At 34.6% G+C, this 14,617-nt stretch overlaps 1 protein-coding gene across 12 annotated transcripts in view; it reads left to right on the top strand.

Annotated features, from left to right (window-relative positions):
• THAP5 (THAP domain containing 5) overlaps window positions 1–14,617 on the top strand; it is a 144,805-nt gene that overhangs the window by 2,434 nt on the left and 127,754 nt on the right. For 7 of the 12 annotated variants that reach the window (XM_025464645.3, XM_025464646.3, XM_025464647.3 and 4 more), the window contains exons 2-3: window positions 1,277–1,469; window positions 1,973–4,629. In XM_025464645.3, coding sequence (XP_025320430.1) covers window positions 1,277–1,469; window positions 1,973–2,884 — 1,105 coding nt within the window. In that variant the 3' untranslated portion in view covers window positions 2,885–4,629. Of the gene's footprint in view, window positions 1–1,276; window positions 1,519–1,972; window positions 4,630–14,617 lie in introns of those variants that run through there. The other 5 variants (XR_004804600.2, XM_035698406.2, XM_035698407.2 and 2 more) reach the window with 2 other exon arrangements.

Raw genomic sequence — 14,617 nt, 5'->3', positions numbered from 1 at the left:
GATGGGGGGAGGGGAGGAAGCATGCTATTATAAAGCATAAACTAAGTGGTAGGAATTGAGAGGGAATATATAATTGCTGCTTTTTGTATGAGAAACCTTATATTCTTTTTTAAAAGTAGGAAATTAGACTTCATAAAATCATTTTAAGAAATATGAATACTGTGTTAACTGTTCAATGCAGTTTAAACTGAAACCTATTTAGACTGGTAGGAAAAAGTTTTCTCTCAGATTCTGTCATTAGCCCAATTTTGCCTATAAAACACATCTCAGTAAGTTAGCACCAACTCTCAGTAAAGGTTATTGTCAGCACAGGAACAACACATATAAAGAACTGTCTTACCTTTCTCTGTCTTTTCTGTTTGATTTATTTCATGTTATATCAGAGTCTATTTGTAACCTGTTTAGTTCTTGTGTCAGTTTTCAGAGCTTGAATTTTAGGGTTCTCAATTCTCTGGTTGTAGAAGTTTAGAAATATTAAATTACATATGGGTAGAATTGAGCCTGAATCTGGTAAAGGGAATGGAATATTAGTAGTTTTATAAAATTTAGTATTCATTGTCAATTAAATCACTTGTTTGAACTAACTTCTTATTTTAAAAATGTTAATATAAGTAAGAGCCTAAAGCTTAATATTTCTTAAGTTATAGACAAGACACCATTTAACTTGTAGTATTAGTGTAGAATACATTTGAGTGGGACTTTGTTTATGAAAAGCTTTTTCCTAGTTCTAGGCAAAATACATAACAAAATAAAAATGAAATATAATCCACAGAAAATATGAATAGATTTCACCCTTTGTTGGAACACATATTTTTACTTGAAGGACTTGTTATGTTTTACCAGCCATTGCTCTTTTTTGTTTAAGATTTTATTTAGAGAAAGTGCTCACGCAAGAAGGGGAAGGGGCAGGGGCTGAGAGAGAGACGGAGAATCTCTGGCATGCTCCACACTCAGCGCAGGAGCCCAACTCAGAGCTCAGTCCCAGGACCCTGAGATAATGACGTGAGCTGAAATCAGAGTCAGACGCTTAGTCACTTAGTCAACTGAGCCACAGAGGAACCCTACGAGCCATTTTTCTGAAAAGCTTTGCCTACACATTTTATAGCTTAGTCATCTTTACTGTAGAGATGATGTAGAATTGTCATTAAGGTGCTTTTACTCAGTGTAGATGGTTGCCTTGCTTTTGCAGCACTCAGTGCATAGGTTACCTATATATGCAGCCCTGGAATTTGCAAAATTGTAAAAATATAGCAAAGTTTTCCTTTTTTAATTTCAGGTTTCCTCTACATGACAAAGAAAGACTTGAAAAATGGTTAAAGAATATGAAACGAGATTCATGGGTACCCAGTAAATACCAGTTCCTGTGTAGTGACCATTTTACTCCTGACTCTCTTGACATCAGATGGGGTATTCGATATTTGAAACAAACTGCAATTCCAACAATATTTTCTTTGCCTGAAGACGATCAGGTATTGGAGGCAGCACATAGGGGAGAGGGGGACAATGCTGAGCAGGATGGTAGGTTGCAGGGTGGCAGGTAATGGAAGTTAAGGGAGGGAGAGGGAAAGATAACTGCTGGGGAAACAGATACTTGAGGAAAAGGAAGACTAATTTATGCTTCTGCTAAAAGTGTAAATAATTTTATTAAAAAAACTTAAACTGAAGAACAAAAGATAACACATATATAAATCATTAAGTTATTAATGTAAGTTAATGATCTAAGATTTTGGTATTGGTCTTTTGAGTGACCTGCAATGTTTCCATCATGTATTGAATGAATATGCTTAGTACTTTTTTAAAAACTAAATTTAGAGTATATTTGAGTCGTTATATGCTTAGAACATTTTTTTAACTTGTGCAAATTTATTTGGCCGGTATATTTCTCAAAGTTGTAGTTAAATATTCAGCACTGACTAATAAGAGAATAAGGTTAGTGAGAACATCTTTAGAATTTGAAAATATTATTTTCTAGGAAAAAGACCCTTCCAAAAAAAAATCTCAGAAGAAAAAATTAGATGATGAGAAAGAAGTGTGCCTAAAAGCCAAGTCACAAGAATCATTTGCTTCAAATGAGTTAAAGAAAAATACAGTTAATACAAATATTCTCCTTGAACACACAGAATTATGTAATTCATCTACTTTGGTGAAGCCACCAGCTCCCAAACCAGAATGTATACAAAATAACGTATTAACTCTTAATCTGCTTAAACAAGATATTGGAATACCAGTATCTACCTTGGAAACTTCAGTTACCCAAGACATAGATATAGGTGGTTTTCACACATCTTTTGAGAATCTAAATTCTACAACTATTACCTTGACAACTTCAAACTCAGAAGATGTTCAGCCATCTTTGGAAACCCAAGAAGTGTTTGAAATAACTGCGAATCATCTTGCTAACCCAAACTTTACAAATAATTCCATGGAAATTAAGTCCGCACAGGAAAGTCCATTTTTACTCAGCACAATTACTCAAACAGTCGAAGAGTTAAATACAAATAAAGAATCTGTTATTGCCATTTTTGTACCCACAGAAAATTCCAAACCAATTAATTCATTTGTATCTGCTGAAAAAGAAACTGTGGAAATGGAAGATCTAGACATTGAAGACTCCTTATATAAGGATGTAGACTATGAGACAGAAGTTTTACAAATTGAACATTCTTACTGCAGACAAGATATAAATAAGGAACATCTTTGGCAGAAAGTTTCTAAACTACATTCAAAGATAACTCTTCTCGAGCTACAAGAACAACAAACTCTTGGAAGATTGAAGTCTTTGGAAGCTCTTATAAGGCAGCTAAAACAAGAAAACTGGCTATCTGAAGAAAATGTCAAGATTATAGAAAATCATTTCACAACATATGAAGTTACTATGATATAGAGTGTAAAGAGTTTAACACTATGACTTTTATATAAGCTTTTTGCAGCCAAACTAAATTATATGTAACTTTTTCCGGTATAAAGTTCTCATCTTAAGCTAAGAAAATGTTCTAATGTTAAAAACTGCATCCCGTTCTTGTAGTGTTCATTATTAAGAAAAACAAGAGAGTTGTTGGACTGTAGAGAAGAAGTTTCACCACTTGGTAATCTTCTAAATTAAAGTTAAAATAGAGTGAATAAGTAATATGATTCATAAAATGGGAGAACATGGAGATGGTGAAAGGAGCCCAGAAGAGAAATCAGGCTTGGATATCAGTGCCAGTTCTACCTTTGGCATGTGATTTGGGCGAATTACTTTGAAGCCTCAGTCTGTAATCTGTACAATAAGGGCACTTACAAAATCTAGTCTGTTTATAGTTCCTTTCCTTTGTATTAAGATACTTTTTTAATAGAACAACTTTTTGGTAAGATAATACATACTTACATAATACTAGATGTTGGCTAGTATTTGATGTTATTTGCTATTGGATTATCCTCAGAATTGAATTCTGTGGTATTTGACTTGTTGACTATAGTTATTTGTAATAATAGTACTCCTTTTATAATTTTATTCCACTTGAGTGATAATAACCATTAGTCCGGTTCATAGGGGAAGTACTTTAAACTTCAAAGAATATGTATTTCAATACCCTATATGTAGCTGACCATCATAATACATAGTCAGGTAATCTCCTTAACATTCTATATTTAAAAAAAAATTCTATATTTAAGGTTATAATTTATAAACCAAAAATTGTAATGAGGTTAATTTTTAAAACTATGTAGATTACTATATTTTAGAAATCATAACTTATATATAATGTGTAGCTTTTTTAAATGTGTGCTTTTGTCATTTTTAAATTCCAGAATGATAGAGTACTATTTAATATTATACATGCCCACTTACATATATGTATTTTATTAAAATTTATAAGCAAGAAACTGTATATCTGGAGTGATCTTAGACAAGCAAGAAAGGAATGATGGTGATGTAAATAAAAATATTGCTTATACCCATGAGAATTTTTTTTAAGTGTGAAAAAGACAGTGGGAACAGCAGAAATGTAGAAAATAATGATTTAAAATTGACAGTTAATATAATTGAATATGTTACTGATTATAGTATTGAGCAAGTTCCTATCAGTTCTTATCACACTTTTCCTTGCCTTTTTTATAAAAAAATACTACTACTTAATCTCAAAGGAGTGTTTTGAGAATTCAATGAAGTAACATGTTTTTGGTTCTGGAAAATAGGAGGTGCTCAATAAACATTAGTTGACTGCACAGCAGATAGTATACTAATTGTTTTGTAAATTCATGGTGATTATTTTTGGCCACACTTTATTTTTTTCAAGCTAATACAATTCATTGGTATTATATAATATGTATCTTAAATATGAAAAGTTAATTTATTGGTATCTTTATTATGGGAGAAAAAAACCATAGATTTTTGCATAAATTAGGTACAGATAATTGGTAGAATTAATGTATTTAAGTATTCCCATGCTCCATTTTACAATATTTATTTGAAATAATTATTGTAGATGAAAATAACTTTAATAAGTCATTATAAAATAATGTTTCAACTCTGTTTTTACCTGTGCGTATTGTATTTATTTTCTCTTTATTTAAAGTTGTAGTCTACTCAGGAATAATTTAAACTGGTTGTATTTCTTTAAACTTAATAAATTATAAATATTTAAGATATTTTCTTGGCTTGCCTATGTTCAATTCAGGGTGTTTCAAGCCTTTTAACTTCTATATTTGGGGGTTCTGGCCAACTCTATTTCTTATTTGGATTATTTTAGTCTCTTAGCTAATCTTACCAGTGTTTTCAGTCCCTTCCATATTCTAGATTTTGCTGTTAGCTTTTTCCTTCAACTATAGATCTAACTATATCATCCACTCACTACTTGACTTTCCCAGAAATCTGAAATTACTCTTCAATATAGAATAAAGCCAAGCTTCTTACCATATATGATTCTCTGTGATTTGCTTCATCCTGTGTTCTAGCCACACTGGACTACTTAGCATTTTCCAAACATACCATACAGGTGACTTTCTTCATGTTTATTTTATTCCCTAAATTCAGTCAAAATTATAGCTTTGGTTGAATTTTGTCTCCCTTTTCCCAGTCAAAATTATTTCCTGTCTACTCCTATGGAAAACAAAACAGCTTTGTTTTATAATACTGTAACAGCATCTGCCTTATATTTTTTATATCATATTTATGGATGTTCTTTTGACTAGATTGTAAGCTCTTTAAAGCAGAATTTTCATTAATTACTTGTTTGGACAGTGTAATTCACTCAAATGTTTGGATAAATATTTTGAATCTGCCTACTTAATTCTTTTCCCTTAAAATCAAGAACCTTCTTACAAAATGGATCCTTAACATCTTAAACATCTTAAGAATGTTTAGGAAAAGACCTAGATCTTCACATAATCTTTGAAACATTCCATGTCCTCAGTGGACAATGCAATTTACCAGTACCTGCTATGCCATCTATGAATAGATTGTATTGTGGAAGGCTATTCCCACCCCAAAATAGTCTCTGCTTTCTATCCTGTATAATAAAAAAGGAAGTAAACCCAAATATGGCTACAGAATATATCTCATTCTGTATTCTCTTCTATAGTGTGACCTTGTCACTCCCTTATCAAGAGGTGGAATTTATTTCTCTACCTTTTTCAATCTGGTGGGCTATGTGAATGCTTTGACCAAAAGAATACGGTGAAAGTGATAAAGCCAGTTCCAAACTTAGACCTTAATTGGCCTGAATTAAGGCTTAATTGGCCTTAATTCACTTCTTTGTAACAGTATCTTTTAGTATGCTAGATGTCCTATAAAATGTGTGATTACCAAGAGACCATGCTGGAAAAGCCAAAGCCACATAGGCTCTGGAAAGTGAGACATCAGGCACATTAGTGAAGAAGCCAGTAAGCAATTGTGTTTCTATGACAGAATCATGAAAGACTGTAATTGAAGTTAACAGGTATCTGGAATTGGAGGAGGAGGTGTGAAGACCTGTTTAAAAAAAAAAAAAAAAAAAATTTGATACAAGCAGTAGTTACCCATACAGCTTGGTACGTGTCCCTTTTCTAAACTTAAAAGGTTGGAGGTTTATTCCCTAGAGGGGACAAAATAGAAGTTCCTCAGAAAAGATAGAGGCAAGGATGCCATAGTGAGGAGAGGTGTTAAGTGAATGATTGTAAGCTGAATAGTGAACTCCAACCCAGCCTCTATCACATAATTTGCTTCCCAGAACTGTGGCAACAAAGCTTATGCCCTCTACTTTTCTCTCAGGAATTTAACAAACTCATTAGAACAAGATTTCACATTGCAGGTTCAAGTTGGGTCCAGCTAAGTCACTCTGCAGCAGTGGTTCTTAACCGTTATTCCATCAGAATCACTTGAGAACTTTTAAATATTTTCATTACCCAAACCGTTTCAATTGGTTTGGTATAAAACTGAGTCATCTGTGGTTTAAAAATTTTCTTAAGTGATTCTCATATACAGCAAAAATTGAATCTCCTTGCTCTACAATGAATCTTATGAACATAACTCATTCCTGAGTACAGAGCTTCTCATCAGTGTCCTGCTGTCAACAGTCACTGAAAATATTAAAAGTAGCAAAATTAGTAGAAAGCAATTTAGAGAAAACACTAAGTAAAAGGAAAGTTAGGGGGAAGAACCCAACTATACTTAACATTTACTGAGAAAATCTATTGCATACTTGAAAACAATACATTTTTGAAAAAATATTAATGAAAATAAAAAGGGCTCTAGTAATTTAAAGTGTGTTAGGGGCACACCAACGCAAACTATTTTTAAAAATCAGAACTTTGGACACAAAAAGGATCTTCCCTTCAGCAGGAGAAAAAAAAAAAAAAAAGGTCAAGAACAGCTTCAAACTGAATGGCTACACTGAAAGCAAGAAGACCGGAGATCAATGATCTGAAAATTCTGAGGAAAAAAGATTTCCAAGTTAGAATTCCATACCCAAAGTCTCCAAAGATTGCCTCCTCTGTATCCTTTAAGGCAGCTATTAGAAAATGCATCTTATGGAAATAAGACCGTAAAAGAAAATCAAGAGAATGGCTTATCTCCTAAAATTATTTTCTAGATGATATTATCATTCAATTGATCTAGAGATTAGAAATAGGAAAAAGGAAATCCAAATAAAGAAGCAGAGGGAATTTAAGTTGGTAGTTAAGGGAGGTCCCAACATAAGCTGACCATAGGCCTAAAAAGCCTCCAGCCCAAATTGGAGTAGGTCAGAAGGTTCAGGGATAGAGTTCTTCAAGAAGATGAAAATTGATAGAATAACTAACGTGTTAACACCTTCAGAGGAATCTCACATATCTGGGGCATATTAAGGGTTGAGTTAATAATACAGATAAATAAATTCAGAGAAAACTTTACAAACAAATCAGAATATCCAAACTATGTAGAAAGGTGAAACCATTATATCCTAGTACACACTGTATTTGCATAGTCAAAATAATGTAAATACAGTATAAACACTATTAGGAAGATAAGGTGTGACAGGAGAGGTGTGTGTGTGTGTGTGCCTGCATGCATGTTTGTGCTGGGGCCAGGAGCAAGGAGTGATTGATGTAATTAAAGCAAAACTCTTATCAACCATAGTAGGATATCAAAAGAGAATGCCTAAATGCAGAAACTTTAAAAACAGCAAATTAACCATGTTATTTTGAGATCTATATAGGCAAGTATATAAAGAATCTGTATATGTAATTGGAAAGGGTTGGCTCAGGAAAAGAAATGAAGGACTTTTTTGTAACAGGGCTTATAGAATGATGACTTTTTAAGCACATGTTTAAGGTTTTTATTTCTATTCATCCTTTAGAACTGATCTGTTCATTATTTTATCTAAAAAGCCTTTATTTGCCTTTCCAGATGCCCTTTTTGTCTCTTAGCTACCTTTACTTCCCCCCATCATACTACTTATCTTCCAATGTCATCATTGCTTCTTTACTTCTTTGTTCTTATACATACCCCCAATATAAATTTTCATACCTTCAAAGTATAAGCTTTTTACAAGCTTTTACGCTTCATCATGTGAAGCATAAAATTTACTGCCCAATTTCTTTTCTTTTTTTTTTTTAAGATTTTATTTATTTGAGAGGGAGAGCAAGAATGAGGAAAGGCAGAGGGAGTAGCAGACTCCCCACTGAACAGGGAGCCCATTGCAAGACTCGATTCCAGGATCCTGAGATCATGACCTGAGCCATAGCAGATGCTCAACCAACTCAGCCACCCACACGCCCTTAGCACAATTTCTAATACAGAGTAGGAGCTCCATAAACATTTGTCAAGTGAACAACTTGTCACGTACTAAACCATACTTTAGCAATTTTGTTGGGTCTAATTCTGTCTCTACTTTGAGACAGTCACCAGATAACCAAGTTTCAGCTTTATGATGCATTTTCACCCCACTATTCAGTGAGGCCTTGTTAAATTAATAACTTGAGTTATAAGTATACTTTTATTTAAAAATCTTTTTTTTTTATGTTTGGAGATGTTATAGCATACAGTGGCCTGCAATTTGTAGTTTATACAAACATTTTCTGATAATCTCACAAAGCTTGAAAACTAAACTTTGACATGTGTAATGGTACTTTAAATCTTTCATTTGGCATGCTATAAATAGTGCCTAGTAAATGTGAAGTAGCATTCCTTCCAGATGTGAGTTTTGTAACTTGGAGTCTGAACTATAGGAAGTCTCCAGGAGAGTCACTGGATCCCCTAAAATTTAATGTAAAATTTTTTGTGTATAGACATTTTTTTGAAAAAAAAAAAAGCCATAATTTCTATTAGGAAAGGTATAAATGACTTCAAAAAATTTAAACAATGCAATAATATTTTACATTGTGTCATAAATCACAGATCAGAAGCTCTTTACATACTTTATTCTCTATTTTGTTCTAGATTTGAATACACAAAAACCCCACCAATTTAGGTGGGAGTAGAACTAGAATGACAAGGAAAATCAGCCCTTATCCAAAAATGGGCTGGGTCAATTCTATACAGAATTCTTAAGAGTTTCAGACCACTGTTATTTCATATTTACTGAAAAATTTTATTTTTATTTTTTTAAAGATTTTATTTGTTCTTGAGAGACACAGAGAGGCAGAGACATAGGCAGAGGGAGAAGCAGGCAAGCTCCCTGTCAGGGAGTCAGATGCTGGACTCTATCCCAGGACCCCGGGATCACGACTGGAGCCAAAGACAGACGCTCAACCACTGAGCCACCCCGGTGCCCCTGAAAAATAAATTTTAATGCTCAAATTACTATATAAAATATCAAAAAGATAAATTCAGAGACTATTAAGTACTATTTTGATTATTGGAAGATACTATTTAAGTTCAGTTCACTTGTTTCTTGGTTACTGAAATACATTTCAAAATGAGAAGCAATGGAGCAGGATCAAGTTCCAGAGTGAGTCTAATCTTTCAGCACATGGTTCAGGTTTTTCATTAATGAAAATGTGTAGTGTTTTAATATGCACAACAGACTAGAATATCAAAGATGTGAAATGAGGTTAATTTTATTGAATGCTTAGTCTAGATGAAAATGAATTTACTGACGTGAGACTAGAACATATCTGAACCATGGATGAAAAAGAAGTCAGTTCAGTGATTGGGTGTTGAAAAAGGAAAAGGAGGGGATCCCTGGGTGGCTCAGTGGTTTAACACCTACCTTCAGCTCAGGGCGTGATCCTGGAGTCCCAGGATCGAGTCCCACGTCGGGCTCCCTGCATGGAGCCTGCTTCTCCCTCTGCCTGTGTCTGTGTCTCTCATGAATAAATAAATAAATCTTTAAAAAAAAAAAAAAAAAAAAGGAAAAGGAGTTTTGGGGGGAATGAGGTAAGAGAGCAAAGGGCTTCATTCACATTTTCCAAATAATTCCCAGATAGTCATTAAATAAGAAAGCACCATCTATTCCTCTTTGGAATAATAAGTAATATGTTTAAAAGGGTAATATGTTAAATTTGGTGCTTTGAAACATCTTTTGGCATATCAACTTGCAAGTCCACCTGCATGTTTAGTTTTATTAACTAGAAAATGTGAAGGGAAAATATGTGATAGAATATAGGAGGGGCATAGAGCTGAGACTGAAAAAAACCTGTCTTGCCTCAGTAATATAATCTAGTCTCCTTTGTCAGTAGGCAGAAGCACATGACTAGATATCATAACAGAAATGCATTTCTGAAGAAAAGTACTGTAAACAAAACCTTTTAATGAGAAAAAAAAAAGCCAAACCAGTCCATGTCACACTGTGGTAAGCAGCTCCTTCCTTAACAATAGCAAAATACTGAGAATGGAGAAACACCACTACTAAGAATAGAGACTGGAGCACCTAGTTTTTAACAAGTAATGTTTGGTGTGGGAGAAATTGCTTCCAAACGTGGATAAAGTGTTCCCACAAATCTTTCCTTTCTCTCTTCTTCTTTTGTTAATCTGGGCGAAGAGAAACAAGAACTCATGGAGAGTGGGGCCTTGTGTATCACTGAGAAACCAGTTCAGATGTCACCTTTTTGATGTGGTCACATGCACACATACCAGTTAGTTATTCACTCCTCTGTCTTTACAAACTCTATTTATATCATTATAACTAGATCATTCTCTGTCATAATTACCACCTTATCAGTCTCTGGTTACAAGGCAAGTTACTGAGAGGTGGAGGTCAACACTTACTCATCTTTGGCAGTCTATGGTTCATTATAACTAGATCATTCTCTTCATAATTACCACCTTACCTGATTACAAGGCAAGGTCAACACTTACTCATCTTTGGCAGTCAATGGTTGGAAAAAATTTCTCTGCCTTCTTAGATTCCGTGTCTGGGCCTGCAAAACAAACTTGATAAAAGCTAGATTAACCAGAGAAAAACAATTTATTAGCATATTAACATGTATACTCATTGCACATATGTATGGGGTAACTGAGTGATGGGTAACTCGAGTGGTCAGAACTTAGGGCTTATAAAATGGCATCTTTTTTTTTTTTGGAAAGAGAGTGTGTCCACATGTGAGCAAAACAGGGGTGAGGGGCCAGGGGAGGAGGATGAAGAGAAGGAGAGGGAGGGAGTCCCAAGCAGACTCTGTACTGAGTGTGGAGCCTGACACAAGGCTTGATCTCATGGCCCTGAGATCTTAAACCCAGCCAAGGTGGAGTCAGATGCTCAACCAACTGAGCCACCCAGGCACCCCTTTTATGTAGCATCTTAACAAGGAAAGCGATAAGACAAAGGAAAAACAGGTTGAGGTCCCTAGGGATGGCGAGCTATGGGAACGTAAATATATGGGGGAAGATAAGGGTTATTTTAGTAAGGTTTTTTATGTAGCTTACGCTGATGCTGATAACAGTCTAAAGTTGTCTCTGATGATTAAGAATTGTCCTGCTCTTCCGAGTAAACAGAGAACAGGGAGGATTTTTTTGTGTCTGCTTCTTCTCAGTTATCTTCATTTGAAAACAGTCCTATGTCAAAGTGGTATGTTTTGGCATGACATACTCTGAACCTCTTTAGCACCTAGTATGTCCTCAATTAGTTTTGGAAGAACAGTAACAATATGCTATCTCTTGTGGCTGTGTTTGAATGATGATGGTTAAAGTACGTTGCATTATGCTTAGATCTAATTACTTCTAAATGCTATAGAACACTAAGTAAGAATTTTAAATTATTCAGTCTCAAAGCTTATTCTAATTCTCTGCTAGTTCTTTTTGTCTTAACAGTGTAACATCTCAAATTTACCTGTTAACAGCAAATAGGAGTTTAAAATAGTTAAAAATAGGGATATCCCTCTTTTCAATTTGAAGCCCCACCTAGAAAGTCACAACGTATTTAACCCAAGATTTCTCTTTTCAATTGCAGTATGTAGAATGATTTAAAAATAAATAAAACTCAAAAATCTAAAAATCCAGTAGTACCAAAAGTAACTTATTGGCCATTACTAAGTCTTCCTTATGTTGAATTTACCTAAATTTTAAATTAGTACTTTTTAGGTCAAGCCTTTAATTATTTACCGGATAATTATCTTCATCTTGAGTAATTTATTTCTTGATTTGGATTTTATTTTATGAAGTTTAAACTCTACCTGCATTTATTCTATAACTTCAAAGAATTTCAAAGGCATTATTTCTGGAAGTGTTTGTTTCAGTCACTCATGATTCTCACAATTAAACTGAGAGCATATTAAGTATACTTTGAGCTTGTTAGAGAACCTGCCATTGGTCTTGTTGCCATGGAATGTTTGCTGCTAACTCCCTTAGAGTGACATATATTTACTGTTTATGATTGTTCTGGGAATTACACTTACCTATTTAGACATGAAAAGTCATTTTCACTACACTTTAACACAATATGGATTTTACGAATGCTGTTTCTTAATGTGAATAATGCTGTGCTTCATCTACTGATCTTCTTGAACCTTACATCAGTTCATGTTATGAAGCAATTCAACTGTTTTGTCATTCTTAGATATGTGTCTGTTTTTTAAAAGGTAGCATGAAATTCCACATAAACAGTGGCAAGTTCCATTTCTCTGAGTAAGACAAAGTGAAACAAAATATAATTTAGAATCATCTTTCCTGAGACATGTGTCTCACAAGTTTGATTATTTCTTCCTCCTAAACTTGTTTTACTACATTTCCTATATGGAATTTAAGGAGAACCTATAGAAAGTTTGTTTCACATTCATTTTTACAACCCCTTTGAGTTTTTTGTCTTTTTTTTTTTTTTTTTTACCCTATTCTATGTCAATGTCCTTTCTAATTTAGAGGATTGAAAATTTTGACCATGGATTATCTCATTTTCCTCCTTAAATGTTTGGTAGCAAAATCACCTAGGCCTGGAGGGTTTTTGTGTAAAGAGGTTTCTGAGAACAATTCCAATTTTTTTTTTTAAGATTTTATTTATTTATTCATGAGACACTGAGAGAGAGAGAGAGAGAGAGAGGTAGAGACACAGGCAAAGGGAGAAGCAGGCTCCATGCAGGGATCCCAATGTGGGACTCAATCCTGGGTCTCCAGGATCACACCCCGGGCCGAAGGTGGCACTAAACCTCTGGGCCACCGGGGCTGCTCCAATTTTTAAAATAGAAACAAGGATATTCAGATTTTCTTTTTGATCTTCTGTTTATATTAGAAAGTTGTTTTTTCAAAGACTTTGTTCACTTCATCTAAGTTATCAAATTTATTGGCATATGGCTATTCATAATACCCTGTTATTATCTTTTGGATGTCTGTAGAACCTGTAATGATATCTATCCCTTCTTTTATTCCTGTTATGGATTGACCCCTGAGTTAAGTATCATCTTTAAACTCTTTTACATGTGGGAAAGTAAGACCCCAGTGGTAACCTGTATAACTTGCTGGCTCAAGATGGTATGATCTGCTATTAACCTCTGATTTGTAGGGCACTGTGTTTTTCTGCATATATGTTTACCTGAAATATTTCACATTTTATTTGGCAAATAGTCAAAACTATACCTCAGATGAAAAATAATATGAAGGGAAACTCAGATCATGTTGGTCTTGGATACCTTCAAGTTGGCTAGAATAATTCAATATAGCTATCAAAAATACTTCGAAATATTTCAGACCTAGAATTGAAAAAGATCACGGTTGCTACAAATTGCATCATTTTATTTTTCTTTTTTTAAAATATTTTATTTATTTATTCATGAGACAGAGAGAGAGAGAGAGAGAGAGGCAGGGACACAGGAGGGAGAAGCCAACTCCATGATGGGAACCCGATGTGGGACTCGATCCCAGGTCTTCAAGATCACACCTTGGGCTGAAGGCGGCGCTAAACCACTGAGCCACCAGGGCTGCCCCAAATTGCATCATTTTAAAGATAACTTTTCTTTTGGAAAGTAATCATTTGGTGATGCACTGCATAGCATGGGTCCATAGTCATCATGATTCTAATACTCTCATGATGGTAGATGGCTATCATCATTTTTCCCCCTCCCTACAGGGAGCATGTCAAGCGTGTCATACTCCCATCAAGAAGTAGAATATAGAACCTATTCCTCCTCTTGAATCTGGGCTGGCCTTAGTGACTTGCTTAATGAATAAAGTGTGACAGAAGCGATATTCTGGGACTTCCAAAGCTAGATCATAAAAAGCCTTGCAGTTTCTGCCTGGGCCTCTTACAACACTCTATTTTGGGGAAACCAGTTACAGTATAGGAAGCTTACCATGTTCTAGAAGCCATGTTAAGATGCTTCAGTCAATATTATGAGCGTAGCATTTTAGCCATGGCTACCAAAGCACCAGACATGTAAGTGAAGCCATCTTGAACCCTCCAGGCCAGCCAGTCTGCCAGCTGAATGCGATTAAATGACTTAGTCAATGCCGTATGGAACAGAAGAAGCCAAACCATGCCCAGATACCTGACCAATGCAATTTTGAAATGTAATAAATGCTTATTGTTTTAAACCACCAAGTTTTAGGATTGTTACACAGAAGAAAACCAGAAAAATGACTATTATATAAATGATGGCAAACATCCCTACTATCTGGATTTGTAAAGACATATGTGATATTCCTGGTTAGTTGAGAAAGAAACTGGGAAAATGCCACCATCAAATCTGCCATACTAAGTGGTATATCCTAAGCAATTTTGTTCTCCTACACAGTGCTAAGATGGGAATACAGTTTCTA

The sequence above is a fragment of the Canis lupus genome, chromosome 14 (genome assembly GCF_003254725.2).
Source record: "Canis lupus dingo isolate Sandy chromosome 14, ASM325472v2, whole genome shotgun sequence".
NCBI lineage: Eukaryota > Metazoa > Chordata > Mammalia > Carnivora > Canidae > Canis > Canis lupus.
Note: the sequence above shows the minus strand (reverse complement) of the source record. Positions and strands in the feature narration are given on the sequence as shown.